The following is a 23,989-nucleotide window of genomic DNA, read 5'->3' on the forward strand; positions in this document are numbered from 1 at the left end:
TTTGAAATGTGGGTCTACCGCCGTATTCTGAAGATCAGTTGGGTAGAAAGAGTCACAAACGAAAGGGTTTTGCAACGTTTGAATAAAAGTTGCGAAGTAGTGAACACGGTTAAAAGGCGCAAATTGGAATACTTTGGTCATATAATGCGTCACCCAGAAAAATATGACATACTTCACCTTGTCATGCAAGGTAAAATAATGGGAAAAAGAAGTGTGGGCCGCCGTACAACTTCTTGGCTTAAAAACCTACGCCAATGGTTTGGGAAAACTAGCACTGAACTATTTCGTGCGGCTGTAAATAAGACAATGATTGTTAATATGCTGCGCAACATGAGAGCCAACGATCGACAAGCGGTCTCGGCACCTTAAGAAGAAGAAGTGCAAGTTCTATTTTGGTCGAAATTTTCACATCACTTTCAACACTGCAGTCAATCCAGCTACCCAGATATCTAAAGTATTCTAAGAAGCTAATTAAAAGAAATTGATAAGAACAGAAACTGTGTGCTACACGCTGATCCATGGATTTTCATGGCAGGACAAAGTTACAAATTTAACCATCCAAGAAATGATCCAGTATATCACTGAGGGAGAAGTGGCTGTGAAGATGACTATAAAACTATACCACCAGGCCACAAGATTGATTGCTTTCCGAGGTAACCATAGAATGGTTAACCATCTAAGCAGTGCCTTTAGAAGTGGTTGCAGAAGACAGCCAAGCAGCAATGTAGGTAAAGTATCTAAAACAATATCCACTGAAGACGTTCATGAGTCCAGCAGCAGTAGATCCAGGTACCCAAGGATGATGCGGTCCCAGAGAAGAAAATAAAATATAAAATTTACGGCCCACTTCAATTTTTGTAAGAAAGCTTCCAGAGTACTCGAATAAATGCACATAATTACTGTCAAAATATCATTATAATATAAGAACTAATTGAAGATGTATAAATTTTAATGAAATTAAAGGTTTAAAAGCCATTCTGTAGTAATATCCCTCTGCATAAGCTTGCTCTAATAGTCCAAGTAATGAAGCTTAAAATAGGACAAAACCTCGCAATTTTTACAGAATGGATCGATTTGCCTGAAAATTTGAAAATTAGTAGTGGATAGTCCAAGGATCAAAATCTATATCATGCTAAAAGGCGCTTTTACCATGGGGGTGGTTGCCACCCCATCTCGTGGGTGGAAATATTTATTATATTTTGACCGCAAGAGTTGGTAAACACATTTATTATAAGCAAAAAACCTTTTATACATTTTTTTGATAAAATTAATAGTGTTCGATTTATTCGCTATCGAAAGTGTTAGTTTTATATCGAAAAAATCAATGTTTTTAATCAGTTTGCTGCTAATAACTCAAAAAGTTTTCGTTTTATCAAACAACTTTACCTAACAAAAATGAACCTTTTGAAAAAATAAAAAAAACCGTTTTTTTTATTTTCTTTAGGACCAATAGTAATCGAGCTATACTTTATTATAATATGTTGGCTCTTCTTCGTCAAATGATAAATATTGTAGTTTCAAAGTCAAAGGACGGGAAAACTATGCAGTTTTCGAGGATAACTTGTTGAAACTAATTTAAAGTATTTAAAAATCCGTATCTCCAAAAATAAAAAAAATCTCTAGCTAAAAAAATTAAGTGACTTATAATGAAAATGTCAGTCCCTATTTTTTTCAGCAAAAAAGTGATGGTAAACAACCCCCTAATCACCACCCTAATTAAAATTTATCATTGACCTGATTTGGATTTCTTGATTTATGTATTGTTAATAGGTTCTAGAAGTCTGATTGGCTTAGAATGATTAGTTTAAAAAAAATGGAGTTAAAAGCGAATAACGGGTTTTTGTAGTTTGGTAAAAAATGCCGTTTTCTTCACAATAGAAAGATTGGCATCAAAAATACGAAAAAATATTTCATTATGAAATTGTAGCTTATTTAATTCCCAAGAACTTGGTTTGCAAAAAATTTTTTACGGCAAAAATTGAGTGAGCTATTGGCAATTAAATCTTGTAATATCATGCAAAAACCACCTTTATCAACCCTTTCAATGCCACCTCTTTTTGTGATTGGGAATTTTAAAATAGATCTTGTAAAAACCTATCAAATTCTTTTTTAACGAACTTTCTAAGATAAAAATTAAAAAAGTTACGGTTAAAAAATCAATATTTTGAAAAAAAAAGGAGAAATTTCATTGGAAGTATAATAATGTAAGTTAGCGGTGTTTTTAGTCATTGGCCTTATTAATTCTTCTATATTTTTTATTAATAATAGAGTATAGAAGTTTGACTGGCTTAGAATGATTAGTTTTAAAAAAACTGAAGTTTAAAGCGAATAACGAATGTTTGCAATTTGGTAAAAAATGCCATTTTCTTCAGAATAAAAAGATTAGCATCAGAGATACGAAAAAATGTTTAAATATGAAATTGTAGGTAATCTAATTCCCAAGCACTTTGATAAAATTTGTTCTACGGCAAAATTGAGTGAATCGTAAATGAGTATACCATCGAAAAACATTGATTTTTTAGATATAAAACTAACACTTTCGATAAAAATGTATAGAGCATTTTTTGCATAGAATGAATGTTTTTATTAACTTTTGCGGTCAAAATATAATAAAAAATTTCCACCCCCGAGATGGGGTGGCAACCACCCCCATGGTAAAAGCGCCTGTCGGCATCATATAGATTTTGATCCATGGACTATCCACTACTTATTCTCAAATTTTGAAGCAAATTGATCCAGTCTGTAAAAATTGCGAGGTGAAAAGCTTTGGTTCCTGGACTATAATAAATAGTTTTAAATAATGATGACATTTTAGGAATTTATTTGAAAATTACTACACAAATTGACTATTTTTTAATAAGTAATATATAAATGGTTGTTCAGATAAGCTTAATAACAGTTACTCCAGGCTGTGGGTGAAAAATAGGTCGATTTCAGGATATAATTCAGGAATTTTTGAAACCTATCAGGTGTTGTAAAGGACGATGCCAGGAATAACTTCTACTAAAATGTGACCAAAAATATTGTGAGCTTTTTTTGTTATTGCGATTTTCATTTGTTAAATTTGCAATTTTTAAAGATTTTTTATTTTGCAGCTTAGGATATTGATTTTAGTGAAAAACTTTTTAATAGAAAGTTGTAGTAAATTAAAAAACCTACAATTTGAGCTATGGTAAGTTTAATTTCGTTTATTGTTTATTGCAAAACAGCCTACGAAAGGTCCAAAATGGCCGTTTTTTACAATTGCGTTATTTATTTTACAAATAATTTTTTTTATTTTATAAAGCTTTGAAATGAAGATCTTTAAATTTTTAATTTTTATTTTTTAATCGAAGGCTATAACTTTTTGAAAAAAAATCGTAGAGAGTTGGTGAAACATTCAATCTCCTTCTAAAGAGTTATATTTTCATATTCTGATGTAAATAAATGCGTAAAACATTTTTAAACCTCTAATTTTTGGGTTTGAAAATAAAAGGGACAAATTTCGTTATAAACATTTAGAGCTGAAGCGGCCTTGTACATCCTATGAGTTTTTAACTTACAGATTATTGTTGCTGAAGACGAAACGAAGATTTATAAAAAAATTAAAAATTTCTACGACCAACTGAAGCCGAGCTAAATGTTGGGTTTGGAAATAAGGGGCCAAATTTCGTTGTAAACATTTAGAGCTGAAGCGGCGCTGTACATCCTATGAGTTTCTAACTTACAGATTATTGTTGCTGAAGACGAAACGAAGATTTATAAAGAAAATAAAAATTTTCTACAACCAACTGAAGCCGAGATAATTGTTTCTTTTTTCTCAAATCCGTAGTGCCTTTATTTATAACAATTAAAAAATTATTTTACAGTCATTGAATAAATAATGACTTATATTATCTTAAAATAAAAATTATTATAAAATATAGTTACATTTAATTATTAAAAATTATTTTTAAAATCGGTGCTTTTGCGAGTGGCCGAATTTTGCAAATCGCCCGGCTCGCTTCAAATCCGCGCACTCGGAAAATTTTTACGTAACTTGTATTAAATTTTGACCGAAAACAATTTAATAATATTACCATTATAATATACAGTCTATTTACCACTGTATTTGTTTTTCTTGATAAACTTTTATATGTGAAATCTCATTTCTGAAGAAATAATATTACAAAAATGATACATTATATGAAATATACAACTATATTTTTAATTTTTTCATTGTTTTATAAATATAATAATAAAAATGTTACTTCTTATTATACAATATAAAACTTTTTCTTCTTGTAGTGACTATCCATTTTGGATGTTGGCGACCATCATGGCAATCTGTACTTGCTCACTAAATCGGTAATGCTGATCTAAAAAGATTTGTAGTTGTTGTGTTGAACGACGTACGTAAATTTTCTAGCAAGGTAATTCTTCGCCTTCCTGGTTCTCAGTTTCCAAATGGGGTTTGCCAAATTGCCATGCTGGTCGAGAACATCCAAAACGGATAGCCACTACAAGAAGAAAAAATTTTATTTTGTCTAATAAGGAGTAACATTATTATTATTATATTTATATAACAATGAAAAAATTAAAAATATAGTTATATATTTCATATATATGTATCATTTTTGTAATATTATTTCTTCAGAAATGAGATTTCACATATAAAAGTTTATCGAGAAAAACAAGTACAGTGGTAAATAGACTGCATATTATAATGGTAATATTGTTAAATTGTTTTCGGTCAAAATTTAATACAAGTTACGTAAAAATTTTCCGAGCGCGCGGATTTGAAGCGAGCCAGGGCCTCGATTTTTGACCCTTCGCTTCGTTATCGCACGTATTCGCTACGTATACTAAAGAGATACGAAGCGAATACGTTCGATAACGAAGCGAAGGGTCAAAAATCGAGGAGCGGGCGATTTGCCAAATTCGGCCGCTCGCAAAAGCACGGAATTTAAAAATAATTTTTAATAATTATATGTAACTATATTTTATAATAATTTTTATTTTAAGATCATATAAGTCTTTCTTTAGTCAATGACTGTAAAATAATTTCTTAATTTTTATAAATAAAGGCACTACGATTTAAGAAAAAAGAAACAATTATCTCGGCTTCAGTTGGTTGTAGAAAATTTTTATTTTTTTATAAATTTTCGCTTCGTCATCAGCAACAATAATCTGTAAGTTAGAAACTCATAGGATGTACAGGCCGCTTTAGCTCTAAATGTTTTTAACGAAATTTGCCCCCTTATTTTCAAATCCAACATTTAACTCGGCTTCAGTTGGTCGTAAAAATTTTTAATTTTTTTATAAATCTTCGTTTCGTCTTCAGCAACAATAATCTGTAAGTTAAAAACTCACAGAATGTACAGGGCCGCTTCAGCTCTAAATGTTTATAACTAAATTTGCCCCCTTATTTTCAAACCCAAAAATTAGAGGTTTAAAAATGTTTTACGCATTTATTTACATCTGAATATGAAAATATAACTCTTTAGAAGGAGATTGGATGTTTCACCAACTCTCTACGATTTTTTTTCAAAAAGTTATAGCCTTCGACATTTGACCTCTTGGGATAAACAATTTATAATATCTAAGCAACAAATTCGTTAATCTGGCCTTACAATTTTTTTTATGTTTGGAATTGAAAGGTCTTCATTTTAAAGCTTTAAAAAATAAAAAAAATTATTTGTACAATAAATAACGCAATTGTAAAAAACGGCCACTTTGGACCTTTCGCGGGCTGTTTTGAAATAACCAATAAACGAAATTAAACTTACCGTAGCTCAAATTGTAGGTTTTTTAATTTACTACAACTTTCTATTAAAAGTATTTTCTCTAGAATCAATATCCTAAGCTGCAAACTTAAAAATCTTTAAAAATTTCAAATTTAACAAATGAAAATCGCAATAACAAAAAAAGCTCACAATATTTTTGGTCACATTTTAGTAGAAGTTATTCCTGGCATCGTCCTTTACAACACCTGATAGGTTTCAAAAATTCCTGAATTATATCACGTTTTTTCACCCACAGCCTGGGGTAAGTATAAAACGCAGAAAAGCTGTAAACATTGTTTGGTATTTCTGGATTATTTTTTGCATCATTAAATGTAGTAAAATGTCTAAGAAATATACGTCAACTCTTGTATGTGTCAATGATTACGAAGAGTATGCACAAAATAACTTACCAAATATGTATTTTGAGTACTATTATGGTGGAGCTGGGCAAGAAAGAACTTTGGAATGGAACAAAATACATTATAGCAAGTAGGTAAATAGTAGTGATCTGAATGGTGGATTGGTACTTATATTAAAATATATATTAAAATTGCCTTTTAAATAAATTTACATTTTTTACATGTTTTATGGCTTTGCTTTTTTACTTTATCTTATAAAAGTTCGAAATGAAGACCTAGACACAATGCTTATCGTAATCAAAGACGTTCTCCAACAAGGTGGTAGGACAACATCGAGCGCACCCAGCCTAACTAGATTCAGGGTGGTCAAGATCGGATGCAACGGATTTATGTACAAGAGACCTATGTTCAGCAGTGGACTCAAAACACCTAATGATAATATACCTAAACCCTAATAGATGGATGGAGATTTCAAGCTACCTTAAAGTGAGCATAGGGTGTAAATCATCATCATCGTAACGTCATTAGTGCTAAACCATAGTTGAACCTCGATAGTCCTTAGTCTATTTTTCATCCAATTCTATTTTTTATAGTTTGGTGCTATTCTGCCATGTCAATTTTTCTAGCATCCTTATTCAAAACATCCGCCCATTTTAATCTTGATCTTGCTTTTATTTATTGCCCCATCATTGTCATCAACATCATCATTTTGACTTTATAACCCTATGTGAGTCCTAGTCTTTTAATAATTTCTTTCCAGTCTTTTCCCTCCATGGCCTTCCTCTATCAAGCACTTATTCCCATCATCATCATTCTCTTTGCCTTATCCCTATGCGGGGTCGGCTTCCCTAATTGCATTTCTCCACACAATTCTATCTTGGGTCATATCAATGTCAATCCCCTTTACCAACATGTCCTGCCTTATCGTCTTCCCCAGGTCTTCTTTGGTCTTCCTCTCCTACTCCTTCCAGGAATTCGAACTTCAGCAATTCTTCGTATTGGATGATTAACGTCTCGACGTTGAACATGACCAAATCATCTTAATCTATGCTCTCTCATTTTGGCATCAATTGGTGCCACACCTAGACTTTCCCTAATATACTTATTTCTAATTTTAACCTTCTTTGCCACTCCACTCATCCAACTAAGCATTCTCATTTCCGCCACATGCATTCGTTGTTCCTCTTTCTTCTTCACTGCCCAACATTCAGTTCCGTACATCATAGCCGGTCTTATGGCTGTTTTATAAAATTTTCCCTTCAGCTTCATTGGAATTTTTCTGTCACACAACACACCACTCGCTTCTTTCCACTTCATCCATCCAGTACTAATTCTACTGCATGCATCTCCATCTATTTCTCCATTACTCTGTAATAACGATCCCAGGTACTTAAAACTATTGCTTTTTTACAATCAGTTCACCATCCAAAGATACCATTTTATTTGTAGTAAATCTATCTTTAAATGAACATTTCAAAGACTCTGTTTTTGTTCTACTAAATTTTAAACCTTTTTCCTCCAGAGCTTGCCTCCACTGTTCCAGTTTTTGTTCTGAGTCTCTTTCACTATTTCTTACTAACACGACATCATCAGCATACATTAATCACCATGGAATGTTCCCCTTTAGTTTCGCTCTTATCTGGTCCAAAACTAATGAGAATAAATACGGACTAAGCACAGAGCCTTGGTGCAATCCTACTTTCACATGAAATGTATCGGTCTCTCCCACACCTGTCCTAACACTAGTCGTTACTCGTTACTCCCTCATACATATCCTTCAAAATCTTTACATATTCACCAGGGACTCCTTTCTTATTGAGTGCCCACCACAGAATCCCTCGAGGAACTCTATCATATGCTTTCTCAAGATCAATGAATACCATATTATGAGCGTTTGTTTCTTTACCCCTGTATTTTTCCATCAACTGTCTTATAATGAAAATTTCATCTGTTGTTGATCTGCCCTGCATAAAGCCAAATTGATTCTGGGATATTTCGGTCTTTTCACGTATCCGTCTATCAATTACTCTTTCCCATATTTTCATGGTGTGGCTAAGCAGTTTTATAGCCCTGTAGTTTGTACATTGTTGTATATCTCCCTTATTTTTGTAAACAGGTACCAGTATACTGCTTCTCCATTCGTCCAACTTCCATTGTCTAACTTCCATAATTCTATTAAATAGAACTGCTAGCCACCTTGTTCCTGTCTCTCCTAATGCTCTCCATACTTACCCAGGAATATCATCTGGTCCTACCGCTTTTCCTTTCTTTATTTTTTGAAGCGCTTGAGCCACTTCCTCGTTTGATATTTTGGTGACCATTGCTGCTACTGTCTCCGTTGACTCTACAGGCTGTCTGTCAAATTCGTCATTTAATAAGCTGTCAAAGTACTTTCTCCATCTCTTTTTGACATCCCTTTCGTGAACTAGTATTTTATTATTTTCATCTCGGATACATCTAATCTGATTAAAATCTTTTGCTTTCTTTGCTCTCTGTTTGTCTATTTTATATATCTTCGTTTCGCCTTCCCTGGTATCAAGTTGATCATATAGGTTTAAATAAGCTTCTGCTTTGGCTTTTGCTACTGCTACTTTCGCTTCCTTTTTCGCCACCATATAGTTTTGAAGATCTGTGTCGGATCTGGTTTCTTGCCACTTTTTATATAATTTTCTCTTCTCTTTTATTTTTCCTTGTACTTCGTTTGACGACCACCAAGTCTCTTTATCCTCAAACTTTTTTCCTGACATTTTTCCAAGTATTTCAATAGCAGTCTCTCTAATACTACTGGCCATTTTTCTCCGAATTGTATTAGGGCTTCCTTTCATGTTCCAACATATTTTTTCTACCATTCTTCTCCTGAATAGACCTTCTTTCTCATCTTTTAGCAGCCACGACTTGATTTTTTGTGGTCGTCTTTGATATTTTTGTTTAGTTTCGCTTTATCCCCAAGCACTTATTCCCATATCTCTCATAAGTCTTCGATGTTTTCGATGTTATCAAGGAAGCTTGTTCTGCATCTTCCACTTCTTCTCTGACCAATGAGTATATCAAGAAGTATTTTACTAGTTGGGTTAGTTTGTTTCATCTGAATAATATGACCTACCCACCTCAGACGTCCTATCTTAACGTATTTTACGATATCTGGTTTCTAGAATATTTGACAAAGTTCTCAGTGCTATCGTCTTCTCTACACTAGATTGTCATTCATGGCTTCATAGATTCTCCTTAGTTCTTTTCTTTCGAAACATCCAACATGTTTTTATTAGTTTTTGTTTAGTCCAGGTCTCTGAACCATACGTTAGGACTAGGTGTATTTATTATTTTGTATCGAGCTTTCTTTTTCATGTTGACATTACCATGTTGACAATTATCATGGCAATATTTATCTTATCTTCAGTACTGCGGGAAAGCTGCACAGATGATTTGTTGAACCAGGTTATGAGGGTCTTTAGTGAGGATATTCTTCTTCCTGGCCCTAACTTTTCAAATATTTTTTTGCAGAATGGTTTCTAGGAGTCCATATCTGGATTCATTCGCAATGAACCTTGCGGTTCTTTTTCATTCTTCTGAGAAGCTCCTCATTTGTAACCCAGTCAGTCCACGCGATTTTAAGTTTTCTTCGATACTGCCACATCTCAAATACTTCCAGTTTTTGCTAATACAGTCGAACCCGCTTATTAGAATAGCCTTCGTGCCAAACAAAAATATTCTTATAAGCGGGATATTCTAATAACCAATCATTGGTGGCTAGCTGAAATAAGTGTACCGAATATACGTTATAATAGTACATAATTTCATTATGTATATGCATATGGTTTTAGTTAGGTCTTTTTAAGTTATTAAAAATTTATAATCTATTTACAAAAATAATTACGAAACGATTAGACAATAAATTGTAATTTGTAATAAATAATCTTATAGAAAAATGCTGTTTCTAAAAACAGCCAAGTGTGTGGCAATGTACCTATAGAAATTTGTATACAAGTGAAATTATTTTATGACCTTGTCGGCATACGATTGAATTTTCTGTGGGAAAGGAGCGTTTACTCATAACACAGTAATAAAGTGTTTATTAGGTACCTGACAAACCGTAATATTATACAAAACAGCAGGCTTTCGAAGCTCTTACCGACAAACCATTATATCAGGCAAATTTAAAATTTTTAGGAAATTTTACATACGTAAACATTTATTTGTTGACCTAAGAAAATTATTCTAAAAAGCGGTATTAGGTTACTAAACCATATTCCAATAAACGGATATATTAATTAAAGGGTAAATGGAAACGTTTCGTGACCTCGAATTTATATTCCATAAACCGGGATATTCTTATAACCGGTACTCTAATAAGCGGGTTCGACTGTATCTTCGTTCATTGTCCACGATGCAACAAAAGACAGAGAAGACGTTGGATCTAAGCATTCTTACTTTTATGGCAAACGAGGTTGTGCCTCTTGAAGAATACCTCCATCTGGTTGAAGGTGGATCTAACGTATGTGCGCTCTTATCTCTTGGTGTTGGTCAATTCTTCGTTTATTGAGTTTTACCTTTGCATTTCTCGATATAATTGAGGATTTATAAATGAATGATATGACCAAAATAGAACCTGATTGCCGTGAGACCGTGCAAATGCTACGGTTGAACTGTTTCGATGACTTCGTTTTCAAACAAGTAGCCGTAGGATTTGTGTTTGTGCGATTAAGCCCATTTTGTATAGCCGCTTCTTTTAGTGCTATACATATACGTCTCTCATACAGATGCCTCTCCATATATAATATGCTTGTTAATGTTTTTAGATATCGTATCAAACCAAAATATATGCGCACAATAAGAACTAGAAATTTATCAACAACTATATTGGGCAAGCCTGTAGCATTCCCCATAGGTATATCTCCTACGGCTTGTCAAAAATTGGCACACTTTGAAGGAGAATGTGCTACTGCAAAAGGTAAATTTCTATCTTTCTATATTTTATCTTGATTTGAATATCGAAATATAATATAATTTATAATATATAGCTATTATGTCCTTTAGCTGCTCAAGACTTAGAAACCATATTTATATTGAGTTCACATTCTAACTCTTCATTTGAAGAGCTGGCAAAGGCTGCACCACATGGAAAAAGATGGTTACAAATGTACCTATTTCAAAACAGGTAAATAACTAGTTAAATTATATTTGTAGCTCTTTGATTTTTCGTGTTGAATATTCCTTCTAGTATGTATATAAGGTGAGGATGAAAACTCCGTAAAATCTAGTCCTTAGAAGTAATAAAACGAATGTCGTTTATTTATACCTATGTATGTAGATCAAAATATTATGAATTTCTTTCAAAACTTCTAATCGAAAATAACAATGACGTCATAGCTATTAACCTTCGGATGACCAAGGAGGGTAAATTTTGACCCCAATGTATGTTTTTATTTAATAAATTCAGAAATATTTTCAATTTTAAACTCATTATTTTTTAATTTAACTTCAATATCATTCTAGATTCCCTCATATTTTGTAATAACAGAAATTCCCTATATTTTACGAAAAATTTTTTTTTCTGAATTTGGAATCAAAGACGAACTCCCTTGGCCTTCCATGTTCCAATTTTTTATTAAGTAAATACCGTCTATTATGTGGAATTATTTGTAAGAAACATTCCAATATTGAAAAAAAGTTGTTTGATAAAACTGTGGCGACGTAAATTAGTGTATACATATTTCAAAATTTCTTTAGTTCTATGTTCAGAATGATGATTCCTATTTTTGTTCAGTTGGAATTAAAATATGTTTTACTAATGTTTATTTATCATTTATTGATACAATACTAATATTAAAATTACGAATACATTATTTTACTTACTTCTTTTTATAGAATAACTTATTTCTTTTGTCAATTGTCATTTTTGACTTGGGGTCATTTTTATCCTTGTTGGTCATCCGTGTAACAAAAAAAGGTTGGTCGGAAGGTTAAAAAAATCCACGCATCAGAAACCGAGCTTCTTAGGAGGGGTAAAATTTCGGAATATAGCAGGATTGGAGCTACTTACAGCAATGTTTACGGCACTGCAACTTATGTGCATAACAATATACAAAGTGTCAAGATGACTAACCGGAGCCGTGAAAATAATGTGTTCATAACAGAAGTGAATAGCATAATCATCAAGAACATAAATATGCAAACTATCAGTAACTAAATGGCTGGTAAATGTAATCAAAACTGTAGATAACAAACCTTTAGTTTACACTAAAGACTTTCACAGGCACCATAAAAATGGAATATGAAAAAAATTATGAAGATAGGGTGCAAACGAGTAGTGAAGCACGATACAGGGTATATAGATCAATCAAATTAGTAAAAAATAAGCCATTTTTCGACATAATTGAAAAGACGAGGTTTGACAGTTGAAATGTGTAGTATGAGATATTACAAAAAGGCTACCATCTTGGGATTCATCAATTTTTTAGTGGAACAATTTTTAAATAAACAATCAAAACGTCAAACTTTGCTTTGTGCTCATAACTTAAAAACTTGTTTATTTAGAGATTTGACGTCCACAGGTAACTTTTTTAGAACAAAAAGATACATCGACAGAGATACGCTAAATGAAAATTGGTTAATAAACAAAAAAGTTATTGCAAAACGGACGACAAAATCACTGTTTTTGAATATTGTTAATAACCATTTTACTGTTTATTAAAATATGTTTAAATATACCTAAACTTGAGGGCATTATGGTGTTTGAATGGTGTGCAAAAAATGGTCCAGATCTGTTAAATAGTTTTCGCAAAATTGAATTTGTTTATAAATTTTTTTGAAAAACGAGCTAATTTCTGAGGCTGGTCCAGTTAATATGGCCGAATGTATCTCAATAATCCGGGGCTCATTTCCTTCGTTCAGATGTATACTAATAGCCTATGAAAAAGAAAGTAAAAAAAATTACATGTACGTACAAAAAATTATTTGTTAATAAATAGCAGTTTTTAAGCTTATAAACAATTAAAATAATATCGTAGAAATTAGATCAAATTAAATGACAATAAAAAATACGGAAAGCTGGTTAAAATACACAACTTCCAAAAAAAAAATTTTAGGTCCTACGACCCTTGGGGTCTGAGATAGCCCCTTTTTTTGAAAAAATCACTGTTACTTTAATTAACAACACTAAGATCTGAAATTAACCAATCTTTTATAAGAAAAGTCAAAGTTTTTAACAAAGTTTTTATCAAGAAAAAATGTTAAAAATTGTTTAAACAGTAGTGTTATAAACAAAGAGTATTTTGCGTTGCGACTAAAGTAAAAAAAATAATGAGCGTAGCCGAATGAGAAAAAATTCGCGGACTACCATACGCTAGCGCTAGACCGTTGCAACCTATTTTTAACATTGACAGTATACCGGATTTGAAGCTTAATATTATATTTATATATTTTGCTAGAAACTTGAATTTTATAAATATTATTATGTTGCACATTTATTTAGTAAAATTATATTTTAAATAAATACATTTGAAAAATAACAATAAAAGGGCCACTTCAAAAAAGGTTTATACATCCCATTAGCTGCTTTGTTCTGGATAATTTTGCAATGAAAATAAGATAAATGTTATTATTTTAATGTGGTACAATAGATAAAAAAATAGTAAACTTGGTACAGTAGAACCCGATTGGTAGGTATAGGCCATTTTTCTTCTCTATTTTGAATCCGTGTGTAGTCCAGGCTGTATCGTCGACCCCGTTAGGTAAATTATTCCGATTCGTATTTTTTGCACAAACTTACTCAAAAAAAAGTTCCTTATAACAAATCCAGAGGGTACCAAGAGATACCGCGGCCGGAAAATTGTTTAAACTATTTTATCATTAGTTTTATGTTTGCTTATAAAAGTTGGGTGACAAACTGTTTAGTTTATAATTTTAATCAACGCAGCATTAAAACATAGGTCCTGAAGAAGTTTTCTGGAAAATTTCAAGTCAAAATATGCAACAGAAAAAAAGTTACGCGACCTTATAGACGAGTGGTACTCCCAAAAAAAACGCTCATTTCTCGAGATATCAACCACGGTGTGGTGAATGGCTAATTTTGGTCTTACTTTATGTTTTTGATGGTGCTGAAAACGAAAATGAGTTTTATTTTGAATTTTAGATGGGGAAACATTGTCAAAATCGCAATTTTACCCTAAAAACAAAAAAAATGAAATGACGTTTTTCTTAAAATTAAAAGTTACACCACTTTTTTCTATAAAACATTTTGTTCTCTGTACTCTAGATTTTACCATAAAATTAATTAAACAGCTAAATTTCAAATTTTGTCACTCAACTTTTGCGATTAAACTTTGCATTTCAAGAATCTGCTCCTTTTACTTCAAACAATTTATAACTTTCTTTATAGCAAGACAGAAATATTGAAGCAGGTCCAATTGTCTTCACAAAGGTGAGAAATATATACTATAAAAATTTCAGAAAAAAATATTACAATGGAACAGAGTTGTAGCAAGTTAAACGCAAAAAAACGTGTTTTTTTTTATTTTTAGGGTAAAGTTGCGATTTTGATAATGTTCCCCCACGTAAAATTCAAAACAACCCTAATTTTCGTTTTCAACACCATCAAAAATATAAAGTATGACCAAAATTAGTATCAGTATCTCGAGAAATAAGCTTTTTTTGGGGTGTGCCGTCGTCTATAAAGTCACATAAAATTTTTCTTATTGCATATTTTAAATTAAATTTTTTTGGAAAACTTCTTCATGAATTATATTTTATTTCTGTGTTAGTTAAAATTATAAAATAAACAGTTTGTCACTCAACTTTTTTAAGTAAACATGAAACTAACGAAACCTGACGACAAAATTTTTAACTTCTCTTTTAATGTGTTTAATCATTTTGGACAAATCTCATTGTTATCTAAATGCTTCAAAGATAACACAGTACAATTTTCAAAAGGAAATATTTACAGCGACCAAAAATACAGTGAGTTAAAATTGAAATTCATCAAAATTGATTTTTCGCATTTTTGCATAAAATTTAATTTTTGAAAATGTTCCACTAATTCTAGACAAAAATAAACTCCATATTCGGATTTAGAGACCTCGAAAACATAAGGAATGACGAAAATTTGTCATTCACCTTAAAGTTGATTTTGGTGGTCGGTATAACGTAATTTTAGGAGCTGCCGGTCGCCAACCGCGCCCACTATTCAGTCGGTCGACTACGCCCGCTATTTTTTACTTTAGTCGGAACGCAAAATACTCTTTGTTTATAACACTACTGTTTAAACAATTTTTAACATTTTTTCTTGCTAAAAACTTTGTTAAGAACTTTGACTTTTCTTAAAAAAGATTGGTTAATTTCAGCTCTTAGTGTCGTTAATTAACGTAACAGTGTTTCGGCAAAGTGCCAAAGTGAGAAAGGCACTTTGCCGAAACAGCTGTAGTAATAACATAGTTGTAATAAATTTTGTGGAAGTATAGAAAACAAACGTTTTTCAGTGTTTTATTGTGAGATAAAATGAACTTCCATCAAGTAACGGTCGAATCCATCAATTATAAAAATAAATAAGTTAATAAGGGGGGTAACACTTATTCCAGCGCACTGTATATTTTGTTACAAGTATTTTTGAATTAACAAGTTAAGTTGAATTAAATAACTTTTTTCTTAATGTATTTTTATTACCCTTAGAAACTACCAAGATCAAAAATTTTAACATAGTTTTTGGCAAAATCTGATCATTTTAGCAGGGGCTTAATATAATTTCATATAGTAACATCGGCAACACTGATGAACGAACACATCACATCACCACTGAGTTGTACATGGTTGTACACTCGATCAATGGCGGCTCCGTACTTTTTAACTTCAAATGCGGCATCGTCATCGTAGTGTGTCCTTGTTGTAGTGTTGAAATATCGGGAATTGCAGTCTGTGGCTTAGATTGAAACTACATTTATTTCTGTTGAGTTCGATATTTCGATGAATATTTATTTTTTTATCTTCATCAAGAATAAACTACAAAATTAACTAACAATTAGATACAAACACAACATTACAATAATATGACTTAAGAAACACTGTATGTTAAAATATAAAGCAATTTAGCCTAAAATACACATCGTTTTCACGAGCGATTCAGACGACGACTGTTTTGTTATTTTTAGATCTTTAAAATACTGTAACAAATGTAGCTCAACCTGCTGGTATCTGTTTTATAATTAATTGAATTTTTATTTTTGCTTATGTGGTACATTTCGAGAAATATTCTTTTTTATATAATTATATTCTGTGTCTAAGATTTTGATATCCGATAAATTAAATGCGTGGTGTGTTGTGATAGAATGGTGTGCTGCTGTACAAGAATTTTTCAGTGTTTTGCAATCACTTTTGTGCTGCGTTATTCATTGTTTCAACCACTGCGATGTTTGTCCTATATACTGAACATCACATTCGGTGTCTGGTCTTTAAGCTTAGAGAATAAGCTGTAGTTCGATATTTAGCTATTTTTATTTTGGGGATTCGACTCAGCAGCTTGATTATATTGATAGTTAAGCTATTTATGTAGAGAAACTTTTTGTTAATCAGGGGATCTCATGGCACATTGCCCGTTATATAATATACATAAGTTTGAGTTGTAGATCAGATATTTAAATATATTTTAGGGAAATGACTAAGGAGTTTGCAAAACTAGCAGAAGCAAACGGATTCGAAGCATTGGTTATAACCATTGATTATACAATGCCCGGTTTACGAAGACACATGTTAAGAAATGAATTTGTGCTGCCACCGTATGCAAAGTAAGTTAAAAAATATTATTATCTAATACGCGAATTGGTACAATATTTTTTTTATATTGCGAATGTATGAACAGGGTGGAGATTTAATGGGCTATGAATTAAGCTTTATTGTACCAAGTTATTAGATTTCATTGGGTCGACAATGTGTGTTTTGAATATACTGGGTTGGGATAAAGTATGGAACCAAGCAAATATCTTTGAAACGAAAAGAACAATATTTATGAAACTTTGTATGCAAGTACAGTGAAGCAAAAGGCATCTGTTGCCATATTTTTGTTACTATTCCACTTCCGGTTTCACCGGAACCCTAACTTATTTAATTTAAATGGGACACCCTATATATTTTTGCGGATTTTAAAAGAACTTGTTATTTTTAATTCATACATACCAAGTTTGGTAGAGAAAATTTGTTAAAAAGTGTCTGTAGATAATTTTTTGTATTAATACAACGTAATAGGAAATAAACGAGTACCATCTATACTGTAGACTAAAATTGTTGTTTACATGCACTGCATGACTTATTTGACTTTAGTATAGTAGGTATAACTGTTACTGAATTAATTGACAGAAATAAGTTGTATTAAAAATGGTTCATTTAAGTGGAAAAGATCGTATTGAAATATTAATGATAATAGGTTATAGTGAATTTTCATTTTTTTGGAAGTGAATTTTCCAAATCCATGAATTGGACGTAGAGGATTCATAGAGTGGCCCGCTCGTTCTCCGGACCTCAACCCGTTAGATTTTTTTCTTTGGGTTATCTAAAATTACGTGTTTACGTTAGGCGACCAACATGCTTGCAGGATTTGAGACAAAGAATAATAATTGATGAATGTGAACTAATACGTGGAGAAATCTTGCAAAAAGTGACTCACGAATTTATTTATAGGCTTGCACGTTGTCAGGACGTGAACAGCAAACATTTTCAACATTTGAAATTATTTTTTTTTATTTTTAATATCATTGGTCTAACGTAAATAAATTAACCTATTTTTTAACTGTAAAGAGATTTATTTCTTGTTTTAATAGTTTTTTCTTCCAAACTTGGTATGTATGAATTAAAAATAACAAGTTCTTTTAAAATCTGCAAAAATATACAGGGTGTCCCATTTAAAGTAAATAAGTTAAGGGTATTTCCGGTGAAACCAGAAGTGGAGTAGTAACAAAAAATATGTCATTAGATGCCTTTTGCGTCACTGTACTTGCATGCAAAGTTTCATAAATATTGTTTTTTCGTTTCAAAGATATTTGCTTGGTTCCATACTTTATCCATACTTTTTCAATACCAAGTATTAATTTATTCTATAAAATTTTCTATTGTTAAAGGTATGTCCTTCTTGAAAGATATCATGAGAGAAACGTAATATCAGCTGTTGTTAATATTTCTGATCCGGACGCGGATTGGAGTTATGTTAGATGGTTAACAACTATTACCAAACTACCAATTGTAATTAAAGGGATCCTTACAGCTGAGGACGCTGTTGCAGCAGCAGATGTTGGAGCTTCTGCTATCCTTGTGTCTAACCATGGAGGTAGACAATTAGATAGTATTCCATCAACGGTATGATATAATATTATATATACAGATCAACAGGCTTTAAAGGCCCATGGCTTGGAATTTTCCCACTGTTGTCCTCTATTTTCCTCTGTCCATGGCCGCAGTTCTCTAATTTGTTGTCACGATTGTGTCAAGGTCTTCCTTACAGGCTTCTAACCACTTTTTCTGTGGTCGTCCTCTTCTCTCTTTTCCTTCCCCTATCAGCAGAGAGTCCTTTGCCCACCTTACGTCGGCCATTCTCACAAGATGGCTTAACCATCTCAATCTATTTGTTCTGACGATCTGGCTAATTTCTAGTTTCCAGTACAACTCTCTGATCTATGCATGTGTTTTACTGCAGTTACGTGTTTTAAAAATATCACAAGGAAAAAATTCCTGTAACTGGCTGTATACCATAAATCACAAAAAATAAAAACCTTATCTTGTAAAAGGTATATTTAAAATCCCTAAAAAGGGCTATATCACAACAAAACGTTTTCGTAATCAATATTCCATCATCAGTGTTATCACCTAAAATAAGTATAACTCTATAAAGTAAAGCAAACGTGAGGTTAAATTTTGACAAAGGTAAAAAAGTGAATAGATAGTTATACTTACAGGTTTACATGCTTTAAGTCACCAAAATATACGGGTAAAAATCCTTGAGTTTTTGAACAGTTGAGGTTACATTATATTATTTGATTTTAAAGGATGTTAATGTTTTTTCCCTACTGTTATTATTTTAAATATTAACATAAATAAATTTAAATTCTTTGGCTGAAGTAACTACACATATTATTACAGTCTGTCAATGTACACTGACAATCTAGTGCTGACACCCTTCAGACAGCCATTCCGGTTCAGTTGTCACGTAAACTCTGCCATGTAAGGTCCTACCTACAAATTTCCAACCAATATGGTTGATGTCATATGATGCCAGGGGTTAATCTGGAAATATTTTTAACATCCTTTAAAATCAAATAATATAATGTAACCTCAACTGTTCAAAAACAACTCAAGGATTTTTACCCGTATATTTTGGTGACTTAAAGCATGTAAACCTGTTAGTATAACTATCTATTCACTTTTTTACGTTTGTCAAAATTTAACCTCACGTTTGCTTTACTTATAGAGTTATACTTATTTTAAGTGATAACACTGATGATGGAATATTGATTCCGAAAACGTTTTGTTGTGATATAGCCCCTTCTAGGGATTTTAAATATACCTTTTACAAGATAAGGTTTTTATTTTTACGTGTTTTACTCCCCCAATATCTTCCCTTTAGAACAATTCCTTCATTGTAGTTCATAACCCATGTTTCGTTTCCGTAAAGGACTGTGAGCTGGATCACTGTTCGGTATAGCCTCAATTTCGCCTCTGGAGATGTTTTATGCTTCTTGGCTTTCTTCTTCTTTACTTGTTAGGGTTACTCCTAGATACTCAAACTCTGTTATCTTTTTGAAGCAGTACTCTTTACTCTCGTTGTTTGTGGTAGTCTTCAGTTGTGGTCTGCCCCATTTCCATATACTTTGTTTTTTGCCCATGATATAATATTAATGTTATAAAATCACAGCTTGAAATCTCCCAGCATAAAATTATTTCAGATAGAAGCATTACCCGAGGTAGTAAAGGCAGTTGGGCATAGAGTTGAAATTTATATGGATGGAGGCATAAGAGATGGTACTGATGTATATAAAGCTTTATCTCTGGGAGCTAGAATGGTATTTATTGGCAGACCCGCAATATGGGGTTTGGTTCATGGTGGGTCAGAGGGTGTTAAAAGTATTTTGAAGATTTTACAAGAAGAATTAGATAATGCCATGTGTCTCACAGGTATTCATTCTTGGGTTATTTTTACTAAAATCACAAAAATTTAATATATCATGACAAATATGTAGGTATATATTTTAGGTACATATTTTTTAGTTTTTTAAGACATTAGAAAAACTGAGATGCATTAAGGGAACATTTTTAAATAATTCTCATTTCATTAATGTAATTAAGTGTTTTATTAAGTGTTTATACCTATATAAATCTCAAGTATTTAATTTCTTTTTAATTATAATTTTTATTTATTTTGTGAAGTGATCAAAATTTTAGTACTTAAATGAGACATTTTAATTGTGCAATATTGATTCACGATAATTTTTTATCATCTTTCAAATGCCATTAGGGAAAGTCGCCTATGATGGCATACCTAATTTTAACTCAATTTTTTAAGTGTATTTAAAATGGTCTAAGCATTTTTGTGGTGCCAAGTGATTCAAACTTAAGCTACATTTTAAGTTTTGTACAATATTATATTGATTTTAAACGTTTTTTGCACGCCTTTAATTTTTTTTGAATTAGCAAGTATGCCATCATAGGTGACACACGTTTCCTATGATGGCACACCATTTATTATAAAACAAAAGAACTTAATTTTTTATGTTTTATTACGAAAAATAACAACAAAAATTAAAAAAATAATTTCGTAATGAAGAAAGTGAAAAAAGTATATTAAAGTGTGTAAATGTATTTAATTTCCTTAGCTAAGCGCTTTCGACATATATGTCATCTTCAGAGCTACATACTTCAGAGTAATGGTCAAAGTATATAAAAAAAAGTACCACTACTTCGAGTTGTAGGTGTTTGCACATTAAGAAAGTTGGTCTGTTGTGCAACTCCGGATGATGAAAGATTATTTCAATTTTAATTAAAAACAACCACTTAGACGTTACAAACATAAAATTTGGTCGTGGTAAGGTATCACCCAACTATTTTCACACTTGAAAATGATGGCATATCTATGCCATCATTGGATACCATGAAGTGTGCCATCATAGGCAAAAATCGGCATTTTATTAAAAGAAGAGAAAATATCTTAAATCGAAAGATAACTTCAAAATAACGCACACAACAAACATAATATGTCTAACAAATATATTCAAGGCGTTACCTATTTAATCTTTTCTTTTATTTACTGTACTGGATTCTAAACAACGGCGGATCCAGCAACCTTGCAAGGAGGGGGCAATGAAATAAAAATTTCCTCGTCACTCGCGTACGTAGGATTCTTTTTCGGAATGGGCTGTTACTTTATTTTTCTTCGTGTACCATGTCATTTCAGAATGTTTGTTACTATCATAGCTATCTTAGTTTTATTCACTGCCATCCTAAATCAACCACTAAGTGCTTCTTCGTCCTGGACTGCGTTTGCCTTCTATTTTCACTTGCATACTATTTTGTAGCAACCTATATTTGAAACTTCTCATCACATGTCCAAAATACTCCACTTTTCTCTTCTTGATGCCTTCTATAATCTCAGTAGTCTTGCTGAGACGTTCTAGTATTGTGAAGTTTCGAATTTTTTTCATCCAAGATACTTTTAAAAATTCTTCTATATAACCACATTTCGAAAGCCTCAAGGCGATTTAGGTAAGCAGATCGATTTTATTCACAGTCCAAGACTCGACACCATACAATAATACCGAGAACACGTACTTGGGAGAAGGAATTCTGTTTTAAGTTTCATTCCGTTATTCAGTTATCAACAGGACACAAAACTCACTATTTATTTTCAATCGTATTTATCTCTTTCTTAAAAAAAGGCGACACCAAGCAAAGTCTCAAGGAGGGGGCAATTGACCCCATTGACCCCCCCTTGGATCCGCGCCTGATTCTAAATTTTAATTTTGTGTAATATTACTACGTGACTTACCGAAAAATGTATAATTTTCCTACTCTCACAAAAAGCATCAGAGCACCATAAACTTTATATGAAACTACAAACCGACTATCTAGCATACACTAATACATCAGTTTTCAGAATAAGTGGACTGCGTTCCAAAATACACTCACTATGCCATCATAGGCACTATGCCATCATAGGCGACTTTCCCCTATTTCTGTAACCTTCATATTTTTTTCTAAAATTTTACAAACGTGTGTATACCTCGTCCAATTTACTTACCGTTGCACGTCATCCGCGCCATAGCCTGTGACACGATACCAACACGAAATATCTAGGCGGTAGGTGTGTTCCCCTTTAGAATCATTTTGATTCTAAAAAAGAACACACCCACCGCCTAAATATTTCGTGTTGGTATCGTGTCACAGGCTATGGCGCGGATGACGTGCAACGGTAAGTAAATTGGACGAGGTATACTTACCTATTATACTTAAAGGTATTAGTCCCAGGGCTTCCCTGTTTTTTATTTGAAATAATTTTATTAAGTAGATATATTTGTTTTAGGGTGTTCAGTTATCAGTAATCTAGATCAGGAGAGAGTGGTCCACGAGAGTTACTATGCGAGATTATGAGAAGATTCACGTTTATTCATAAAACCTTTTGTTTTTTTTAGTAAAAGTACAATTATTTAGTCTTATTAATATGGTATGATCTTCAGAAAAATATATCATTAAATTAACAAAAAAGTGTTTTGTTCCTGCCGCTACATCAGCATTTAAACATTTTCGTACCTATAGACTTGTGGTGCTAAGGCATTTGCACTTAACACAGTGGTTTCCAACCTGTGGGGCGCGCCTCCCTAGGGGGGCGCGAAAGTGTTGCAAGGGGGGCGTGCAGCTGTTTCCAAAATATCACTTTCGAATACAAACCAAAGAAGTCGAATAGGTGTCAAAAAAAATGAATCTACCTGCTATCTAATGCTATCTGCATCTATTGGTATAATAGCTATGATGCTCAGTAAATTATATGCTGATCAACTTAAAATCATTCCACTTGCAGGTAATACGATGGGAAGACCAATATCTGAAGATCTCTTCAATCAATTAATAGAAAAAGTAAAACTATCTTCTTTCGCGTTGATGAGGCTACCGATTTTAAGGATGCACACTTGAGAACATATATGTAAGATATGTTGTGGAAACTGATGTTAGAGAAGACATGTTATTCTGTAAACTTATTGAAGATAATACTACAGCAAGTGAAGTTTTTAATATCATTGATAATTTTTTTCATTGAAAATGACATTCTGTGGGACTATACACAGATGGAGCTCCATCTGTGGCAGGAAAAAATGCCTGTATACAGGCACGAGTTCAAAAGGCTCTTCGTGCAGTTTACGCATAGCACGATTCATAGACAATCGCTCGTTTTAAGAGATATGGGTGAAGATCTACTAACAGTATTTGAAGTTATTATAAGAGCTGTAAATTTTATCAAAAATAGCCCAATATGTGAAAGGCTTTTCGCAATATTGTGTGCTGCCATGGGTTCAGAATATAGATGACTTCTATATTATTGTGAGGCACGTTGGCTTTCTCGTGTCAAAATATTTCAAAGGGTGTCTGAGCTAAAAGAAACGATCGCCATATTATTTACTGATAATAATAGAAAATAAGCAAACTTGTTTTATGACACGAAATTCCTTGTAAAACTTGCGTATTTAGTTAAAAGAATAAAAAACCGCTAAACGCCGTAAAAATGAGTGGCGCATAAAATATTCCAGCTACAAAAGATCTGATATGAATATTACGTGGCGCGAAAATGGATTTTCATTTGATGCAAAACAAAATTCTAGTTTTATTTTAAAAGATTTTTCCATAATATTTGCTAAATTTGAAGTAAAC

The 23,989-nt window shown here is 32.3% G+C and overlaps 1 protein-coding gene across 2 annotated transcripts; it reads left to right on the forward strand.

Moving 5' to 3' along the window:
• The first annotated feature begins 5,942 nt into the window (after nt 1–5,942).
• Nucleotides 5,943–22,808, forward strand: LOC126879104 (2-Hydroxyacid oxidase 1-like). Of its 2 annotated transcripts, none has more exons than XM_050642048.1 (7): nt 5,943–6,233; nt 10,900–11,051; nt 11,138–11,258; nt 16,741–16,875; nt 18,202–18,436; nt 20,020–20,248; nt 22,650–22,808. In XM_050642048.1, exons 1-7 carry the CDS (start codon nt 6,085–6,087, stop codon nt 22,715–22,717), a joined length of 1,089 nt encoding a protein of 362 aa, XP_050498005.1. In that variant the 5' UTR covers nt 5,943–6,084; the 3' UTR covers nt 22,718–22,808. The 2 variants fall into 2 exon arrangements, with proteins under 2 accessions (XP_050498005.1, XP_050498006.1); XM_050642049.1 differs by having other exon boundaries at nt 6,134–6,237.
• The last annotated feature ends 1,181 nt before the right edge of the window (nt 22,809–23,989 follow it).

This window comes from Diabrotica virgifera, chromosome 1 (assembly GCF_917563875.1).
Source record: "Diabrotica virgifera virgifera chromosome 1, PGI_DIABVI_V3a".
NCBI lineage: Eukaryota > Metazoa > Arthropoda > Insecta > Coleoptera > Chrysomelidae > Diabrotica > Diabrotica virgifera.